Source organism: Phyllostomus discolor, chromosome 3, assembly GCF_004126475.2.
Source record: "Phyllostomus discolor isolate MPI-MPIP mPhyDis1 chromosome 3, mPhyDis1.pri.v3, whole genome shotgun sequence".
Lineage (NCBI taxonomy): Eukaryota > Metazoa > Chordata > Mammalia > Chiroptera > Phyllostomidae > Phyllostomus > Phyllostomus discolor.
Window position 1 is genome coordinate 104828720 of NC_040905.2, and position 21594 is coordinate 104850313.

Consider the following 21594-nt stretch of genomic DNA (forward strand, 5'->3'; position numbering starts at 1 on the left):
ATAATAAAAATCGTCATCTACCCTTTTGAAGGATTTGTCTGTTTATAATTACCTGTATTGTATCACACTATGAATGTACCTGTCCGTTTTCTGTACAATCCTTTATTTTTCTATCAAGAATTGGAACCACCTATCAGCAGACTTGTTGGATGGATCTAATAAGCCCTGTCACATAAGGAATTTATGAACATGGTCTGCTTGCATATGGTGTGCAAGACCTCTGTACAGTGCATATGACTGAATCATAAAAGAGCAACTCAATACAAAGAGATGCTTAACAACAAAATAACTACATCACAGTATGTAGTTTTATGTGAACAGAGTTGAGGAAACATCGGTGATTCTGCCATACTACAAGCTTCCACTGTTCAAGAATTTTAAATGATTAAGAGAACAAAAATAGTACTTGTCCTCCTTTACTATACAAGGGTAAAAAATTAAATGATAATCAGGCATTATACACAGTGGTTAATGGATTGGCAGGAATATATTTCTGTATATAATCTTTTAAAGATTTTTTTTTTAGAGAGAGAGGGGGAGGGAGAGAAACATCAATGGGCGAGAGATACCTCAATCGGTTGCCTCTCCCTTACCCCCAACCAGGGACCTGACCTGCAACCCAGGCATGTACCCTGACTGGGAATCAAACCAGCAACCTTTTGGTTTACAGGCCAGCGCTCAGTCCACTAAGCCACCCCAGCCAGTGCTGTATATAATCATCTTTTATTACGGAGTTGGGGTGAGTTCTTGTTTAACTTCAAGGGAAAGGAAACACTTCAAGGTTTTGTTAGTGTCTATTATGTTAGTCTCTATTCAGCATTAAATAAATCTAAGCTTAAAACTTACGAGCAAGCTTGCTATCAAAGCAGTTCACATGAAAGTTCTAAATAGCATTACATTTCCCACACTTTTCTATTAAATGACCAGGTCTCCAACCCTGTCCATCCAACATGTGTTGTTGAAAGAACAACTTTCTTAAATGTTGTGGTTGGGCATCAAACTATACATAGGCACTGACTAGAGAATTTTACACTTTTTGGCCCATGGAACCAGTTTCAGAGACAAGTTCTCTGAAAACTAGCATCAATACCTTGTATGCTGTAGCCTTGTAATGAACTATATACTTCCCAATCTAAAATAAATGATGGCCATTAGGAGTATACACTCTAATTACTTTGATTTGTTCCTCAGATGTCACAGTACATATTAATTCTTAAAACCTAATTTACATATTTGGCTCAAGATAATTACTTTCCTTTAATATTCAGTTCTATTGTAACTACCTGTAGTATTCCTTTACAAGAACTGTCTATTTTGACTGGCAATTACTGTAAGCATGATCAGGTTTGATATAATCAGCTTTACAAAGATCATTCCAACTGAAGGGCAGAGAATGGACAAGATGCAAAACTGGAGGTAGGAAGACAACCCAGGAGACTATTAGGGGAAAAAGTGATGGTCTGCACTACAAGGTAGAAGGGATAAAAAGAATCAGATAAATTCAAGAGATATTTAAAAGGAATAAAAAGACTATATTGGGGGGATGAGAAGAAAAGATGACTCCCATATTCTGGGCAACTACGCATGCAGTTGGTGGTGCCAATGATTGAGACAAAACAGAAGCAGGTTTGAGGGAAAGAGAATGAGTTTATGGTGGGACGTGTTGGTTGGGAGGCCCCAATTTCTACATCAACACAGTTGATGGGTTTGAAGATGGGAGGTCTACAAATTTCTATTATCTGTTCATGGATAACAAATTACTCCCAATCACCAAGCAAGGACTCACTGCCCAATGCACATAAAAGCCGATACTACAACGTTTGCTTTTAAGAAAATACAAGGTTTGTTTTATTGCAAAGTCAACCAGCAAGGTTAGACAGGAAACAAGGCTCAAATCTGTCTTCTGGTCCAGGGCAAGTTTTAAGAGGTTGGAGGAACAGGGAACAGGCAGGTATACAGAAGTGCTGTGGGGCAGGTTTTGATTGAAGAGCTTTGGACCTTGGCCATTTATGGTAAGATATGATAAGGGGCTTCATCACCAAATCCTAGGACAACCAACTAACCCTTTGCTTCTAAAAGGGTTCCAGTGTTCAAGTTCCATTCATGTCCCAGTCTTTTGGTTCTGGGTACATCTGGAGGTCAAATTGTCTCCTCTGAACATGCTTCTGCTGCATGCATGACTTGTGGTTTTGGTTTGCTGTCTCTGAAAAGCAACTCAGTATCTTGTTAGAAATAGGATAGAGCCAATTTGCGTGGATTCTGCAGTTATAATCACTATTTTTACAGATCAGGAATCGAAGCAGCATAGCTAGGTGGGTCTAGCTCAGTGTGTTTCAAGAGTTTGTGGTCATCCTGCCCTGACTGATGTGGCTCAGTTGGTTGAGCATCATCCAACATAGTGAAAGGTTGCTGGTTCCATTCCCAGTCAGACCGGTGCCTGGGTTCCAGGTTTGGTCTCTGGTCAGGATGCGTGCAAGATGCAAGCAATCGATATTTCTCATATTGGCTGTTTCTTTCCCTCTCTTCCTCCCTCCCTCCCGCTCTCCCTAAAAATAAATAAAATCTCAATTTCTACATCATAACTCTTTGGTACCTACTCTCACTTGTCTATTCTAGAATCTAACATAAGATGGAATTAGTTTTTGCACAAGATTATGAATTGTTACATTAAACTTCACTTACCAATGCTTTCTAGTATGTGAAAAGAGCATAAAGAGCAAGTTTGCGGTCATCTCAAGGTTTGACTGGGGGAGGATCCATGTCCAGGCTCACTCAAGTGGTTGCCAGCAGGCTGCCTGAGCAGTTTCAAGACATGGCAGCTGCCTTCACTGAGAGCAAGTACTGTGAAATAGGAAAGACAAGGAAAGAGGGGTGGAAGGGAAAGGTATACTCAGGATAGAAACTACAGTCTTTTTATAACCTAACCTCAGAAGTGATGTCTTATAACGTCTGGTATATATGCTGTTTGATAGAACCAAGTCATTGAGTCCAGCCCACACACAGGTGGAGGAGAATGAAGGTCCATTACTACAATATCTAAGAATTTGTGGGTATGTGACATTTTTTAAACCACCATAATACCACACCCATATTAACTTTCCTCAAGTTATAATTCATCACTACCTCCTCTTCCCTAGCACTGGTTCAAAACCTTCTATCTATGATTTCTCAAAAGTATAAAGCCTCAGCTTGATAATGAATTAATTCCTTAATTCGTTTTACCTTCATTTCCCATTCCTCCCTCTGCAAATTCCTGATCCAGCCACTTACTACTTCCAAACACCAGTGTGCTCTTGCACCTGAATTCATATCATTCCCTTGGCCTAGAAGTCTCATTTTCAATCTTGAATGCAGGTGACAAACATCTAACAACCCTAATGGTCTTTTCACATACTAGAAAGCATTGGTAAGTGAAGTTTAATATAACAATTCATAATCTTGTGCAAAAACTAATTCCATCTTATACTAGATTCTAGAATAGACAAGTGAGAGTAGGTACCAAAGAGTTAAGAAAATTTCTTCTGCCCTGGCTAGTGTGGCTCAGTGGATTGAATGTTGGCCTGGGGACTGACTGAAAGGTCACCAGTTCTACTCCCAGTCAGGGCACATGCCTGGATTACCCACCAGGTACCCACATGAGGGCACAGAGAGGCAACCCATCGATGTATCTCTCCTGCATCAACGTTTCTCTCCCTCTCCTTCCCCCTCCCTTCCACTCCATCTAAAAATAAGTAAACAAAATCTTTTAAATTTTTCTTCTATAAGTTGATCAAAGATAAAGTGATTATGAGAGATCAGCAGCTGGACACCCATTCCTCCAGCTTTGGCAATATGGAGGAAGGGTTTTGTTTTTTGTTGTTTTTTTTGGAACACTGACATGAAAAGCCTGTTCTCATTCTTTATCACTCAAAAATTTCCACAGCTAGTTCCAAAACTAGAACCATCCTAAATTTCCATCAAAAACGCTAAATAAACTATTGCTTATCTACATGCAGGAAGGTCATTCGGAGTTAAAAAGATGAGGCAGACCATTATGTACTAACTTAGCCAACCTCCAAAATATATTATGAGGAAGTCAGTGTATAGAACAATGAGTATACTAAGCTACCACGTATGTTTAAAGGAAAAGAGATTAAATTTAAATCCATCCATACACAGAGAGAAAGAATTATAACTATTTACTAAACATGCCTAGAATACCTCTGGAAAATTCCAGGAGAAACAGTTAGAAACAGTTAACAGTGGTCACTTCTGGGGATGTGGGACAGGAGACAGACTTTCCACCGTATTCCTGCCTGCACGATTATGTTTATATTCTCTTACCTCCCACCACTGTGACACCCGAAGCTCTCATTGGCTCTGGCTCCTCGTCCAGGGCCCCATACCTCTTAACGACGATTCCACAGAATTCCCACCAGCGGTGGGGAGGTTCTTGCCACCTCCGCGTACAAGGAAACTGCCTGGGCAACGTAAGAGGTTCGGCCAGTCACACGGCAGCTGCATGATAGGGCCAGAACTCCCCGCTCTCCCGACGCCCCTCGCGGCCTGCCCGAAGGCGGGGTCCACGGAGAGCCAGAGACCCTCACTGGGGGAGTGGACAGGCCTCCTCTACCGCCTCCAGGCGCTTGCCGGATGTAATTTGTGAAAGAGAAACCAAAATCGCCAGGCTGCTCCCCAACACTCAAGGAAACACAGAGCAAAAGGGAAGCAGACGTATTAGCTCAGAGAAGACACCCCGGCTGTACACTGAACAACACTCCGTTTGCTCCGGCCCGCCAAACCTCCGTGGCGCGACGCCCGGAAGTGACGCAAGGATTCCGCACCCTACTCCCTAACTTCCGGCTATAGGCCTGGACTCGCGCGTGCGCACGAAGAATTAGCTGTGGGATCCTGCACGCGAGTCTGCACGAGGTGAGACGCGGAGAGATGGAAGACTCGGCTTCAACTCCCGTCGCAACCTCAACCGCAACTTCAGCCTTGACTTCAGCGACCCCAGCCTCACTGGAACAGCTGGATAAAGGGCAGGTGAGAGTCCCTTGGGGAGGGGTTACGGAACCGAGGTGGCCGCGGCCTTGCGATGCGCGTGGTGCCCCAGGCGGACTCCGAGCCTCCTTGGATGCCCCCGGAGCTTTGAAAGGGTCACTAGTTCGCAGTGCTGTCAGCCTGCCCACTCTTTTAGACACGCGGGTAGGTGCCCGCTTATCCTAGCCCTGCGGCCTGGCTCTTTTGAGTTGTATTGCAGGTATAGTGTAGGACTCTCGGGGGTGAAATAGACCAGGCTCTCCTTCCCTACCGTTTGACTACGACTAAGGCGCTTAATTTTGCAAGCCTCGGTTATCTAGTATATAAAATGGGCTCTCTTACCTTCCGCTTTCCAGTATCAGAGGAGGTAATGCACGTAAAGGGTTGTAGCCAAAGGCCTGGCACATAGTAAGCGCTCAGTTAATGCTAGTTGCAGAGTGTCGCGCGTTTACTACCCAATCTCTCCTGTTTACTGCCTTCGTCACGAACAGAAGCATGTTCCATCTGGCACTTTTTCTCAAATGAGTGTTAGAATGGGATCTTAGGTGGTTTCTGATGGATTTTTACATTCCTGCGATTACAAATTTCAGGTTCCTAATAACTATTGTTGTGGAGGTTGCCTATTAAAATGGAACTGGAGCAGAAAAAAAAAAAGGGAAAGGGTGTGAGAAGAGGGCAAATGCTAAATTAGATAGAGATTTAGTTTATTTGTGTATTTCCACTTTGCAGATCAGAAAGGCAGTGGAAGCTCTGTTGGCACATTCCAGGTCCAGGAAAAACGCGAATGGATTGCTTTTGAACGAGAAAGAAAATTTCTTTTTAATGGTGGTATTATGGAAAATTCCAAGTAAAGAGCTAAGGGTCAGATTGTAAGTTCTGGTTTTCTGCCTTTGCTGTTTTTTTTATCTGTTTTGTCAATTCTGTATAGCTTTAACTGCAACTTAGTTTCTAATGGAAACTTTGCAAACTCAAAATAAAAATCCAAGTTGATATAAATAGTTGTGCCTAAAAAAAAAAAATAGGAATTCACCCCTGGCTGGTGTGGCTCAGTGGATTGAGCGCTGGCCTGCCAACCAGGGGGTCTCCGGTTGGATTCCCAGTAGAGGCTCATGCCTGCATGCAGGCTGGGTCCCCAGTGGGGGCAGGGTGGGGGCGGCAGGGAGAGGCAACCACACATTGACGTTTCTCTCCCTTTTTCCCTCTCTTACTCTCTCTTTAAAAATGGGCTTAAATTTTCTAGATATTTCACCAGTTTTCTGAGGGCTTGGTGGACAATTTTAAGCAGTTCTATTGAATTTGAAACCCAGTTTTTGAGAGAATAAAGATTAGAATAGGTTAGACAGCTTTTGTGCTTTCATAGAATCGGTTTACCTTTCCATGTCAAGGTAGTTCCAAGTTTAAACTCTGATATCCTGGACTTGCTTTTCTATACTGTTAAAAACTTAGCAGCAGACTCCTTATAGAAAAGAAGCCAATAGAATTAACACATTTTTTTAATCCTCACCTGAGGACATTATTTCATTGCTTTTAGAGAAAGAGGGAGAGAGAGAGAAACATTAGAGTGAGAGAGAAACACCAACTGGCTGCTTCTGTATGCACCCAGACTGAGGATTGAAGGGACAGCCTAGGCAAGTGCCCTGACTGGGACCAGGAATCAAATCCACAACTTTTTGGCTATGGGACACCACAACAACCAATGGAGCCATACCGGCCAGGGCAATAATTACACATTCTTTATTGCAGAGCTGTTAGGTCAGAGATGCCCACTCTGCAATGACCAGACTTAAATAAAAACACTAGTAGTTTTTTAGTATAAATAGGTCCCATGTAATATTTGGGACCTACTTTTACTTTAAAAATAATTAAAATTTAACTGGGTGTCCTGTATTCTATTTAATAACACTGCCTCTCTGCAGAGACTCATTTCCTAAGTATCAGAAAGCCAGCTCTGCTAAAGAAAGCAGTAAAGGTGGTAGGAATTATTACAAATTGGAAAGATCCTGTTGATCCTCAGAATCTCTGTTAACTAATGTTCACAAACCTGCCTCAGCCAAATTGCCTTAGTTACTGTTTTATGTGTCCTTCCTGCATTCTTTATTTCACACCTTTACTCTTTTTCCTTCGGAAAGCCCTCTTATTGTCTATAGAATATTTTCCCAACTGCTTTCCTCTTAGTGATTTCTGCCACGTACCAGCTTCACAGCACTTCCCATCTGGTTTGGCAAGTCGTGCTACTGTGTATTGCTGTCTCTTCTTAAACTAAAAAACTGTTTCCTCAGAACATGTAGGCCTAGTAAGTTCATCAAAACTTATCTTTTTAAGACTCAGCAGATACCTTAGCCGGGTAACTGTTGGTTTGAGCATCGTCCTGATACCCAAGGTTGTGGGTTTGATCCTGGGTCTGGGCACATACAAGTGTCAACCAGTGAATGCATAAATAAGTGGAACAACAAATCAGTGTTTCTCTTTATGAAAATCAATCAATAAAAATGTTTTTAATTGGAAAATTTTAAAAATCTTAACACAATAATAACAGAACACTTGCTGGTCCCTCTTGGTTTGTGGCATGTATTCTGTTTCACCTCTTAAGAGCTGTGTTGTTTATGGAGCAAGCTTAGAGTTTTGTGAAGTTCTGAACCAGAATTGTCTGTATGAAAATCAATTCTAGCACGTTATAGGACATGTATATATATAGTAACACATAAAATAATAGTTTTACATATGAGCTATTTTGGGTGTCTTTGTATTTGGACTCTTACTATATTTCAAATATTAATTGATATTTTGCCATATGGGTATTTGGTGACTTACTTGACCTTAAATCTCTCTTCTGTACCATTGAAAACCAAATATATTTTTAAATGTTCTCAGTATAGTATTTGCTGTAGTATTAATTAATGTGAATGAAGTTTATTGAAATGACAATAAATTTCTTGTGTACTCTGTGGAGTATAAACAGACATTCTGTGTATAATAATGCTTTACTGCTTGGTTCCTTCTCATGTATTTTGCAGGTCCTTGCCTCATGGTATTCGATCAGATTTAGCAGATATCTGTTTATTCACTAAGGACGAACCCAATGTAACACCTGAAAAGACAGAATGTTTTTATAAGAAGCTTTTAAACAACCATGGAGTGAAAACCATTTCTCAGGTAGGGAACAGGTTAATATTTTCAAGACAATTAAAAGATTTGATTCAGTTGGAGTGATAAGTAATACATTGCTACATTACCTAATATATCTCTCCTAGGAATTTAATGATTAATTTTAATTTTTTTAATTTTTAATTTCTTTCTCCTTGACTTTAGGTAGGGCATATTCCATCTTTCCTATAATGGCTGAGGTGTCTAGGTTTGTTGACCCAAAGTTCACTGTGAACATCAGTAACGTTCTTGAAGATCTGACATAGTTGCTCCATTATGTCATTTCCTCTGTACTTCCAGAGCATCCTGTGTTTGCTTCTGACTTGGCACTTCTCACCCTGTTTTGTAGTTGTTACTGATTCTTTAGCTGAAGTCCCATGTCATTTGTCTCCATGTTCTCCGCATTTAGCATAGTGCCGGGCACATTTTAGGCTCTCACATGTTCACTAAGGAGTGGCTCCAGGACATTTTAAAATCGGAATACAAATTGTTGCCCAAATATTTATTTTTGCTGTTGTTCATTTGCTTAACTTTTTGTGTACAATGTTTTCTAGGTTATCCCCTTCCGAACTTTAAAAAAGGAGTATAAAGCCTATGAGGCCAAACTCCGCCTCCTGGGTAGTTTCGACCTCTTCCTTACTGATGCAAGAATCAGGCGGCTCTTACCCTCACACCTCGGGAGACATTTTTATAAGAGAAAGAAGTAAGCTTCTGAGCAGTGCCTGGACTTGAGCAGCACAAAATTTATAGGTGTATATACATTGTGCTCTAAATGCCTCTGTCTTGTTACAGAGTTCCAGTACCTGTAAACCTTAAAGCCAAAAATCTTTCCAAAGAGATCAACGCATCGATAGGTGGAACTGTCTTAAACATCTCTAAAAGTGGTTCTTGCAGGTTGGTAAAAGGGGTCAATGTGTACCTGTGTTTAGTCTATTTAATAATGATTTTATAAACATTTTTATAAGATAGTGCTCATAAAACCAGGTCCTTCTGTCAAAACTAAAGTTCATTCCTTAGACCACAGATGGCAAACACAAGGTCTGCAGGCCGAATCCAACCCTCCACCTTGTCTTATCCAGCCCAGCACCTTGTTTCTACCTGGTGGCAGCACCGAGCTCTCACCTAACTGTTAAGGAGTAGTTACAGTTATATAGTCCTAAAATTACATTCAGCCCTTTGAAGGCAACTGTGAGGCTGATATGGCCCCCGGTGAAAGTGAATTTGATACTCCTGCCTTAGAGGTATTAAATTCTCTAGAACAGTGCTGTCCCATAGAACTTTCTACAGAGATGGAAATGGTTTGTATCCCTGCTGTCTCCTGCAGGAGTCATTGGCCATGTATGGTTGGTGAGTACTTGAAATGTGGCTGCTGCAGCTGAGGAACCAGATTTCTTATTTTACTGGATTTTAATTAATTTAAATTAGAACAGGCACATATGCCTAGTGGCTAATACTTAACATTACTGGATAGGGTACCTCTAGATTAAGGATAGCAAAGAGAATAAGATCAGTGCTTTGAGACTGTCAGTGGCTCTGGGCTTTCATGTTACCAGCATCATATTCTTTAATATGAAGGTCTACTTCAGTCTCACTTTAAACATATTCAAAATCATTTTGTAAAATATTTAGATTGCTGATTTGGGCACCTTGGTGTGGAATTGGGCAGCTGCCAGTAGGGCAGAGCTGTAGAGTATGATCCTTCCTCCCAAAGATACCCAGGAGTCCATGTGTACCCAGGTTCACACATACCATAAAATAGGATCACCAGGGTTTCTTGACTCTATGCACCAGAGAGGCCAGCCCTTGGCAGAGTGTTTCTAAGTAGGGCTGAATGGAATTTGGGTAAAACAGGCGGGCTCTGGTGTAGCCTTCTGCCTTCAGATGTGAAGTCCCTTAATTGGGTGTCATTAGGTAGCTGAGAAGAGTTGTTCATCAGGCCTGGACCCCTACTCTTTGGTTAGAGGCTGACATCAAAGTAATGGCTCGTGGGAAGCAGTTAGCCAGAAGGTCAGAGGCCTGGTTCATGGGATCAGTGAGTAGCTGGGAGAAGGGGACAGCACCATGTAGCCAGATAAAGGAGTAGCAGTTTTCTGCCCCTAAGGTTTTTCCAAGCCATATTTACAGATTAAGAAACATTATGGACAACTAATAAAAACAATACAAAAGCCTAAAGCATTCTTTTATCTCCGTCCCTACCTTTTCCTAACATAGTAGTTTTCTATCTTCCTTCTCCCCTTCCCACTCTCTCCTTCTTTAACTTCCCCTTCCTGATGTCTACCTCCCTTCCTCTTTCCCTCATTCTCTCCTCCTTCCTCCCTCCCTTCTTGCTATTTTTCCATCTGCAAAGCAAAGGTATGCTTTCATGTAAGTGTCAGTGGGCACAGAGGATGGTCACAGCCCCTTTGCTTGGAAGGAGGTGGGAGCACCAGCCCATGTCTCACCATGCTTCTGAGACACCTGCCTTTTGGCTCCCATGGTGGGGAAGATAGGGACTGGCAGCGAAAGGTGGACCCAGTGGCTAAGCAGTTGGGTACTTCTGCTTCCCAGTTGGCTTATGTCTGCACTCTGCTTCAACTGAAGGGATGGTCATGCTCTTGGCATGAAGACCGATTCTTAAGAGGGAGAAGAACTACTTGTTTTAGAGGTGACAGCTGGGTCAGGGCAGTGGGACTCTGAAGACAAAGCAAGCAGCCCTCCTGGGAGCCTTTCCTTTTGAGAGCGGTTGCTGCCAGAGGTAGTTGTCCTCAGAAAAGCTGTGGGCTGATTCAGTGGACTGTGTTGTTTTTTTTTAGGGTTGTATATATTTTCTCACATACCTGCCTGTGCCTTATTTTGAAGAATTATTTTTTAAAATCTTGTTTGTCTGAAACTTTATTAAATTTCAGCACTATACGCATCGGTCATACTGGAATGCAGGCTCAGCACATCACCGAAAACGTTGTTGCTGTGACGAAAATGCTTTCACAGAAATTGCCAGAGGTATGGTCTTGCAGATGCATCAACTGATTGATTGTTCATGAAAAGAAACAAAGCATGCATAGGTTATATTACTCTTCTTTTTGTTTGTTTCAGAAGTGGGAAAGTGTGAAACTCTTGTATGTGAAAACTGAGAGATCTGTTGCCCTGCCTGTCTTTTCTTCATTTGTCAGCAGTCGGGATGAAGCCAAAGGAGTGTGCACTCCTGGTCAGAAGAAAAAAGTGAGTAGTATTTTAAATACTGGATAGATGTAACCACAGATGTAAATGCTGCCCAGAGAGAGTGAGGTTACCATTCCTGCATGACTTGTCTTTCAGTCACTTCCAGTGGTTGTGCATTTGTGTTTGTTGTTCCCTCTTTATATATGAAGTTAGTTAATATTGATGCGAATAAAGTACGATAGGATGTAAATATCTGATGTTTATGATAAGTTAGGTGTTTTAATTTCTCTTTAAAGGTCTAATTAGGCTTAGAAAGAAGTCCTTTGTTATTTATGGACAAATTTAAGATTCTATTAGGCTAACAGGTACCTATTGTTTTTGATTTGTATGTTTTCAGTGCTAACAGGTGCTATTGGGAAAGTCAGAATGAGATAAAAGAATTTTTGCTCTTTGTTAGACCAACCTCCTAGTTTGTTTATTCTTTCTTCATCCATGTTAATTGTGTCCGATGAGTTTTTAACGGGTCTTTTTCTTTTTTTACTTCAAGAAGTTACATGTTTTGTTCTTTTTCAAATTGGCTTGGCTTCTTTTGGTTTCCTGTTATATGTAAGTAGTCTTGATTCTTAAAATATTAAGCATAATTACTGATAGTCATCTGCTAATTCCAGTAGAAGGCTGGTTCCTTATTTATTTGGTTCTCTGATTGCCTAGTGGTTGTGCCACTTGGAAAATTATTTGTAGAAATAATTTGAGGTGTAGGGTGAAGATCCTTTCTCTGGGGCAGACATTTATGTCTGCTGGGTACCTGGGGGCACCACTCTCAGTTTGGACCACCTGAAAGCACATCCAAAGCTTGAGGATCCCTGAGGGACAAAACAAAGTGTGGTGCTAAACCTGCAGAACTTTCTGTCTGTCTTTGTCCTAAAGGTAGAACTCACCGGCCCCAGCTTACTGTGAGGGGGGTTTCCTCTTAGACTCCCTGTTCAGTGTGGGTGCTAGGATTTGGTTTCCCTTTGCATACTTACCCCCAACCCCGAGTCTCACATGGCTGTTAAAACAAAAGTTAGTAATCAGGAGATACTTTAATGGGCAAAAATGGATTTGGGCTCACTCCATGGGATCCGAATTTTTAATTTCTTACAGTATAATTAGCTTATTGGTGCTTTTACAAAAAAAAAGGAAAACAATTTTAAATATTTTTACCTTGCCCTTTTACTTGTTTTTATTTGGAGTATGATCAGAAATAATATAGACTGCTATTATAGAAAGCAGGAAGTCGGGATTTTTTGCCATCTCTCAGCAGGTTCAGTTGAGGGTTTTGCAAAGATGTAGGAATTTGCTGGTTAAAGTGGAATTTGGACGATACAATAGATGTTATTTAACAGTACTCTGTGGTAAGGATTATGGACCTCTGGAATTTTTTACTGTTTTAACTTGCAACCACAACTTAAAGTAGGAAAAGAATGGTGAGGGTTTTTTGTTTTTGTTGGCATTTTTGTTTGTTTTGTTTTTGTTTGTTTATTTTTGTAACAGATTGAGATATAATCATGTCACATACTATGCAGTCTAAGATAATTCTTAACTCACCTATAATGAAGTTGACTTTCACAAAACCTGCAACTCTGTACTTCAGATACCCAGATTTTGAGTACTGACATGTAATTGCCCACATGAAATGTATAGGTGGCCATGACTCAAAAACAAAGTGGAGATGAGGTGCAAGTGCTGATGATGGGGTTTGCTTTATCAGAGCTTGTATGTACGGGTCAGAGCCCTTTCAGGGAGCTTACAAGTAATCAGAACTATAGGTGCTAAATCTCTGTTATTTATTTTCCAAATAAAGCATCTCCTAAAATTACATTTGGTTTTTCGGTAGGAAGAAAAGAAAATACAAAAGCGAAAAGAATATAATGAAAAACGAAAGGGGAAGAAAAGAAACAGAAAGCTAATGAAACAGACTAGCAAGGCTACATCAGCCCCAACCACAGAGGAGGCGGCCGCTAAAACTAGCAGTGGTCCAGTAAAGGACCCTGGACCCCAGAAGAAAAAGACCCCCAAGCCTGAGAAGAAAGAGCCCTGCAGAGTAAAAGCCCCCCAAAAAGTGCAAGACGAATCTGAAGAAGAAATTCCATTACTGGTTCCAATAGGAGAAACTCCCACCAAAGAAAACATGGAAGTATGTTTACTGATATTTAATATTCCCAGTAAATTGATTCAGTGACCCCTGTGTGTCAGACAGTCACTGCTGAGTGTTGGTGGAAGAAGTGCAACACAGGTGGGAGGCACTGTTTGTGGAATTCTATTTGAAGGGAAACCTGTTCCATCAAAGATTTTGAAGTAAAAGAGAAAAATACCAGGGCAAACCCTAAGAACCCAGAAGATAGTCACCATTAGTTACTTGACCTTTTGTTTAAATATTGGAGCCACGTATAGTAAACACAGCCTTTGTGTACCTTGGAATCAAGGGGGACTTAACCATATTAATAATTCTGAGAAACTTAACGTGTGGTTTTAAAAAGCAGGCCAGGGTGGGTGCTGGGGCAGTGGTTCAGTTTCTGAAGGTGAGTCCTGGATCACCACCTATTTAGTCTTAGGAAACCTACCAGGAAAACATGGGTCCTGGGTCCTGCCTCTGAAATCTTTCAAGCACCTCATCCCCCAGTGGATCTTAACAGAAATCTGACTTTATAGGTTTACTGAGAAGGGTCATTTAAAGGAACTTAGTTTTTTAAATGTTGGCCCTTTGATAATGCTTTTATTCATATAGTATCCTTGCAACTATTAGGAGGAAATCTTGAAAACAAGGGAAATAGGTCCCTAAGAGTCTAGAAGGCTCTCCTACCCGCCATGTGTGCAGAGGACTTGTGGCCCCTCTGGGCATAGCCTGCACTGGGGCATCCTGGGCCCATTGCAGCACCTGACCTGTTGGGCATTTCCTCCTAACAGGGATCCTTAAACTCTTCAGTGGTACTATAATTTATTTATATCTCTTAGTGAAAACATTCCTTTCAAAATGCCCTCAAAGCACTACTGAATTTTTTTAGTGTCCTTGAAGCTAACATAAATGATTATGATACGAACTTCACAGTATAATTGTTTTAGAAAAAGCTGTTTGCTTATAATGGGGCTGGCAGGTGATATGTTGGAAATGAAAGAGTGCAAAGCATAGCTAACGGTCTTGTCTGTCAAGAGCTGTAAAGTGCTTGTGCCCTTTGAATCCATCTAGGTAATAATATATGGAAGTTTCATCATTGTTCACTGTAAAGCCAAAAAATGAAAACAGTATTAATGCACCTTGCAGTAGTTTCTGTAAAGTTACTAGAAATAATGTTTAGTAAGAGTTTATAGTGCTAGGAAATACTAATGAAATAGTTGGAGAAAGGGCAGGCATAATGTTTTGCTTTTAAATACATACTAATGGGGGAAGAGTGTGAGAATTGTTTGTTCTTTTAATTTTAATCATTGTTCAGAGAGTTGTTAATATTGTGTGGTAAAGTTATTAGCAGGTTTTGTTTTTAGTATTCTTTATGTTTTTCACATTCTCCGTAATTTATTGGAAACAAAGTTTTGTTTGGTTGGTGGTTAGGTTTTTTTGGTCTGCATAACCTGTTGGACATAGTCCATTGCTAGAATATTGTCCTTAAATCACCAGTACTAGTCATCTGGGGTGCTTGAAAAATTCGGGATTCCTGGTGTGTAACACACTCATCAGAGAACTTCAAATAAAACCTTAGGAAGTGGGTTTTTATAACAGGCTGCTCAGTTGGTTTTTACACACAGTTTGGGAACCCCACGCCTTAACCCACCTGCAAGGAGTTTACAGCTGAAGGTAAGAGTCAGGATTAGCTCACAGGTCTTCCTACTGTGCTCCCAGTGGCTGCTTCCAGGATGCCCTACACTCAGCCATTTGGGAAGATGGTTTGCCTTTGATTAGACCAGGAGGACCACCAGGGCTCTCGTTGTAATCATGAATAATGTAATACAGCTGCCTTTCAAAATGTCTGCACAACAGAAAGAAAAGCTGTTGCTCATTTCATCGTGCCAAGATGTACCTTTGGGGGGTTAGCTAAATAGTCAAACAGTAATTCTTGGAGTTACGTTGTCCATTGGTTTCCTTTCCCCCTGACCTAACTTTATTCTTTTACTTAGATACAAAAACATGCCACAGGAAAGAAGTCTCCAAAAAAGGGTTCTGGTCCCAACACACCTCGTGGAAAGAAGAGAAAGTCCATTCCAGTTTTGGAGACCCCGAAAACAGCAGAGCTCAAGAGTCCAGGTAAAAGCCCAGGGAAGAAGCCAAGAATCAAAGAAGAGGTGGAGAAAGAGAGAAACTCTCAGTTGGGGAAAAAAGACCCAAGACAGACACCCAAAAAACCAGAGGCCAAGTTCTTCACTACAGCTAATAAATCGGCAAGGAAAGCTCCCCACACTCCCAAACAATGGCCCAAAAAACCCAAAGTGCTCCCCTCAATCTAAAGTCAGTGACTGAACCAGGAGGAAACCTGGAAAGCTTTTGGAAAATACCTGGTCCTGTCACAACTTTCTCTGAGAGAGAGGCCTCAACTCAAATATTTAAAACCCCCACAAGTGATTCTGATGTATGTTTGTGGGTGTAAGAACAGTAGTTTGAATCCATGTTTTAAATTGCTCTTCTGTGTATTTGCCAATATAGTAGCAATACAGTGTTTTTATTAAAGTGTAACATTTGCTTCTGAGTAAACTATTCCATATCTTGTTTGTTTTACTTGAGTGCCTCTGATGTGACCTTTGTCCTTACCTGGCTGCAGAGCAGCAGCAGTTTGTGCAAACATTTCCACAGCTGGTCCTCAAGCCAGTGATGGGCTTACTGCACACAAATCAATTGTGGAATTTACAGAAAACTGTAGTTCTGTGGCCCATCATGTTGAGCTGCTTTATCCTGGTGGGTCTTAGAAAGGTGGTGGTTGGCCAAGGTTATGAACCACTGAGTGTACATTTGGTAAGGAAAATCAACATGGTGTCATTTGCAGAGACACCAAATTGAATCCTGCCTGCTAGAAGCAAGAAAAAATTTCCTTAAGCCTTCCACTCTTCCTCCAGATTACTCCTCGCCCTGTATAGATTTACTTAGATTTGGCACCTCTATGATAGGAAACATGGAAGTGTAGACTTGTTACACTTGGGTGGTTGTTGAATATGTACTGAGGCAGTAAATGATTTCTCAGGTACGCAGCCTTTCAGCAGTTTGAGTTGGAGTGCACATCTCTAGTGGGAAGTAATGGGCTCACGAGTACAGGAAGGCCAGTGTGAGATATGCTTCCAAAGATCACATGGTTTAGAAACTGACAAGGAATAAAGCTTTATGGTTGTGGGCAGTTCAAGTTGAGAGACTTGTTGCTTTTTAGCAGCACAAATAAAACTAATGTTAACTTTAAGTTGTGAAAACCTATAATATACAAAATAATTTGTAATTCCTCTGTTTTTACGGGCTTTTAAAAATGAATATATAATGTGTTGTAGGGGTTTGATTTAATTCTTCAACATTTCCCATGGAAACTAGGTTCTATGGGAAAGATTGCAAATGAAAAAGTTCAAATCGTGGTGCTCAATTTCCCAAGCTTAAGAAGTTTTGGGGACACCTTACCCAGCAGCAGCCAAGAGGGGTACTGGAAATCTGTGCAGTATATTAATTTTGTGGTTAAGGGAAGAGGTTGGGTATGTGGCCAATGTATGATTGCCAAGTCAGCGCTGGTTTCTGGATCCATCCTCCATACTATTGAGATTTAATGGGCAAGCCCAGAGCTGGTGGAAGACATTTGCCACATTCTTGTTTTGAAGAAAATATTTGAAATTTAGTTAGTTTGTTTTGGGGGAACTAATGAGCATCAGAATTTTAGTATCTTTAAATGCCTTGAATGTATTTAAGACAGGCTGAGTACTGGGTTGTCCAGAGTGTCCATTATGTTTTTTTCTGTACTATGGGTCTAGTAGTGCTTAGTTGTCTTTCAAACAATTTTGTTAAATTGAATTGTGACAGCTGTCATATCAGCATACATTTAAAAAGAAAAAAACACCAACATTGAATTTTTCTGCAACCATTTTAATACTGAAGATGGAAGAGAATATGCAACATGTTCAGTGTATTGTGCTTTATTATTTCAAGAAAGGTAAGAACAACTGAAAAGCAAAAAAAGATTTGTGCAGTGTATAGAGAAGGTGCTGTGACTGATTGAATGTGGTTTGTGAAGCTTCTTGGTACTCTCAACATTTTGGTCAAATAATTCTTTGCTGTGAGGCTGTCTGATGCATTGGAAGATGTTTAGCAGCACCCCTGGCCTCTACCCACTAGAAGCTAATAGCGGAAGACAACCGACATGCTCAAAGTATCCAAACCAAGAAAGTTATTGGTGAAAATGAAAAATGTGTCCTTTATTTTACAGAAAAAAATAGATGGACTTTTTGGACAACCCAACATTTAATAAAGGTCACATTGTATTTGATAGTCTCCTTGAGACATATGGAAGTCTCAAATTGCTAAGTCACAGTATCTGATTGCCAAACCAAAAATCCTTTATCTATTTTTCAGTCATGGGTGTGTTTAAGGGTTTAAAATATCAAAGACATTTTTTGTCATTTAGTTAAATATTGAAGATTCTGAATTACTTACATTTTTTTCCCTTTAAGTGGTACTATTTTCCCTGCGTATAATTAGTTTCACACCACCAAGATTCCCAATTAGGACTTCATGAGCCATAAGTTCTCATTCATCCTTGGGTCATAGCAGGATTAATGCATTAAAGAAATTAAAATTTTGTTTTTTATTATTTCAGTACAATGATCCAAGAGAGAAAAGGACAAATTATTTAGGTGTTTATATTTAACCCCAGATTCTATGTCTTAGTCCACATTGTTTAAAAAGGATTAATACCCATTTGTATAACTCATTTACTATACCTGAAGTTGCAGGAAGTTATCAGGGCATAGGTATAATTTTAACTCACCTAAAATGTCTCAGCTTTCCAAAAGACATTAACTGATAATATGAATTAGACACAACTGTTTAACTCTCACCCAAGGGCATATATATTGATTTTAGAGAGGAAGGGAGAGAAAACGTCGATACAAGACACCGAATTGCCTCCCATATGCATCCCGACCTGGGATTGAACCTTAAACCTCTGTATGCGCCCTGACTGGGGATCAAACTGGCATCCTTTTGGTGTGTGGGATGATGCTCCAACCAACTGAGCCATCTGGCAAGGACAAGAGACTCAACTTTTCTTTATAGATTTCCCTCAAAGTCTATTCCAGCGTACTCAAACTAATGACACCATCGAGAAACTTCTTTGATCTCAGCCACTGAGCTACAAAGTTAACACCGGTTTTCATTTTATTCATTCAACTGTCCACATGTCCTTTAACTACTAAGTTCCCACAGTACTAGACTTGGGAAACGTACATAAAACAGCTTTGACCTTGAAGAGCCCTAGTCTACTTCAAGTGGCATTCTCAGCCTCTGGTTTCTGCATCTCATAGTACCACTCAGTCATTTTCACTAATCTTAAATAGAGACAATCCCTAAATGTAGGGAGGTATTGTGTGTGTGTGTTTAAAACAAACTTTTTAGAGCAGTTTTAGGTTCATAGCAAAATTAAGGTACAGAGATTTCCCATCTCTCTCTATCCCCACACATTGCCCAGCTGCCCCCATATCAACATCTCCCCCCAGAGTGGTACAGTTTTTTAAATATTGGTTTTATTTAGAGAGGGGGGAAGGGAGGAAGAGAGGGAGAGAAATAATCAGTTGCCCCCAACCAGGGACCTGGCCCACTACTCAGGCATGTGCCTTGACCAGGAATTGAACTGATGACCTTTCACTTTGCAGGATGATACCCAACCCACTGAGCTACACCAGTCAGGGCAAGAGTGGTACATTTCCTACAACTGATGAGCCTACCTTGACATCACTGTTACCCAAGTTCATAGTTGACATTAGGGCTCATGCTTAGTGTTACACAATCTATGGACGTGGACAAATGTATAGTAACATATCCATAATGGTAGTATACTGAGTATTTTCACTGCCCTAAAAGTCACCTGTGCTGCACCCATTCACTCCTCCCCCTCTCCCCAGAGCCCATGGTAACCACTGATCTTTTCATCATCTCAATAGTTTTGCCTTTCAGAATGTCATGTAGTTGGAATCAGAGTATGCAGCCTCTTCAGACTGTTTTTTTCTCCCACTTAGTCATATGCATTCAGTATTCCTTAATGACTTTTCATGGCTTGATAGCACATTTCTTTTTTTGTGCTGAAAAGTATTTTATTGTCTGGCATAGTATTGTCTGCTGTTTTTGGCATTTATTAATAAAGCTGCTGTAAACATCTCTACAAGTTTAAGTGTGAGCATAAGTTTTCAATTGCTTTGGATGAACACCAAGAAGTGGGATTGCTAGATCATAAAAGAGTACGTTTCGTTCTATAAGAAACTGCCAAATTGTCTTCCAAAGTGGCCTTCCATTTTTCATTGCCACCAGCAATGGGTGAGAGTTACTGTTGCTCCGCATCCTCACGAGGACTTGGTGCTGACCACTCTAACAGGTATGCAGTGGCATCTTGCTTTAGCTTCCATTTCCCTGATGGTACTGGTGTGGACATGCTTATTTGCCATCTGATGTCTTCTAGGCATACGTTTTTCTTTCTTCTTCTAGTCTATTGTATGTCTTCCTAGTTTTCTTTGATGAAATTATGTTGTGATGGACAAATGCCAGCCCTTCTTCACTTTACTCCTTTAAATGTCTATCGTTAAAAACACAGAAAATGTTAAGAAGTCCTTGGGGGTAGGAGGATGGCCCTTTTGAAAAATGCATACTCCTGGTCCCGCTGCAGACCTGCTTACTTGGTGGGACCTAGGAATATGTTCTTAATAAGAAGCCAGTGATTGCTGTGCTAAGGGAGGGTTGGGAAACACTGGTGTAAGGTGTGTGGTAGTGCAAAGTTGCCTCCACTTGGTAACATCTTCCCCAAATCATCCACAGGTGAAACCAAGTGGAACAGCCAACTAGAAGACAAGCAGAGTAAACCAGATCTTTTATTTCCTCTTTTTATTGTTCATTGTTTAATAGGACATCCAAGTGAGTGACATGCTTTTGGCCCCAGTCTCTCCACATTAAGAGTTCCTTCCAAATCTGTAGAAGCAAGACATTTACATTATTGGATTAACTCTTTTTTAAAAAAAAAAAAAAAACCCTAATGTGATGGATGAAAACTTCTGCCAATGAGAATTCATGTTATTTCAATCATTCAGTCAAGATCCTTTTTCCTAGAAACACAAAGAGGTAACTGTGTTTGACAGTTCATCTTGAAGGATATTTGGCTGTTTTTAAGTAGATTCACTTAATTGGTTTAAGAAAGCTAAATTTTTTATAAATATAAGTTCTGGTATGATTGGAAGTTGTTCAAGTTTTCTTTTTACTAATGAAGTCAAACATATTTAAAAAGATTCCCTGGCCATTGCTTTTATTTTTCCTAGAAGAAAAAGCAATCTTGTTCACACACATAAAAATATAGGACTAAGAAGGGTCTGACTGGAGCTGTGTCACTGAGTTCTTTGAATTTCAAGGTTACATGCAAAAGTTACATAATGATCTTTTACTGAGTTATTTTTACTGAGCTGGCAACTCGATTTGTTTCTCCATTTTTTTGTTAATAGTGAAGAATAAGAGACATCTATTTGTAAAAGCATTTGTTACCCAGTCATTAGTCATTCACTTTCATGATATAAACACCTGTTCATTTGAGGGTCAATGTGGATTCCCATTTGAGCAACGCACAAAACTTCCCAATGGACTAAAATGAATAGGGTAGGTATCACAACATAAGACTTCATAATCTTGAGGTAGGGCAGTGCCTCTTGAACATTTCTTGAAATGTAACAAAACATTTCTAGCACCAGGATTTGCTGGTAACAGGTTATATGCCTGAGAAACAAGAGATAAATAATAATACATGTCAGGGGTGACTCCCTTGAGCTAGTTGAGGTTATGGCTCTTAACCACATTAATTAGAAGCCAAGTCTATCTATAGACGAGTCCTGCATGGTCCCGAGACAGCAGGCAGCCCATCTGTCTGCAAGCCAACCAAGGCCAACCAAAACAAGTTGCTGGCTGTCTCAGCCCTGCCTCTCACCAGAGACCACTTGGAAGTCTCAGGCAAGGGCAAGGCATCAGTGGGAAATACCTGGGAGCTTTCTTCCCTCTTTCATGGCAAACTTTGCACCCAGGTCTTCTCACTGGCAGAGGAGGGGGAACAA

The 21594-nt window shown here is 40.5% G+C and overlaps 1 protein-coding gene and 1 long non-coding RNA gene across 2 annotated transcripts; one reads left to right on the top strand and one right to left on the bottom strand.

Moving 5' to 3' along the window:
• Window positions 1-1109: 1109 nt before the first annotated feature.
• LOC118499571 lies at window positions 1110-4514 on the bottom strand. The gene is made up of 2 exons (XR_004902066.1): window positions 4324-4514; window positions 1110-2203 (listed from the first exon to the last, which is right to left on the bottom strand). It is a non-coding gene; the product is annotated as an uncharacterized LOC118499571 (long non-coding RNA).
• Window positions 4418-16048, top strand: RSL1D1 (ribosomal L1 domain containing 1). Its single transcript, XM_028523202.2, has 9 exons — window positions 4418-5025; window positions 5752-5891; window positions 8037-8175; window positions 8721-8869; window positions 8959-9060; window positions 11052-11145; window positions 11239-11364; window positions 13181-13480; window positions 15454-16048. The coding sequence occupies exons 1-9, from the start codon at window positions 4927-4929 to the stop codon at window positions 15778-15780; spliced, it is 1476 nt and encodes a 491-aa protein (XP_028379003.1). The 5' UTR covers window positions 4418-4926; the 3' UTR covers window positions 15781-16048.
• Window positions 16049-21594: the final 5546 nt, after the last annotated feature.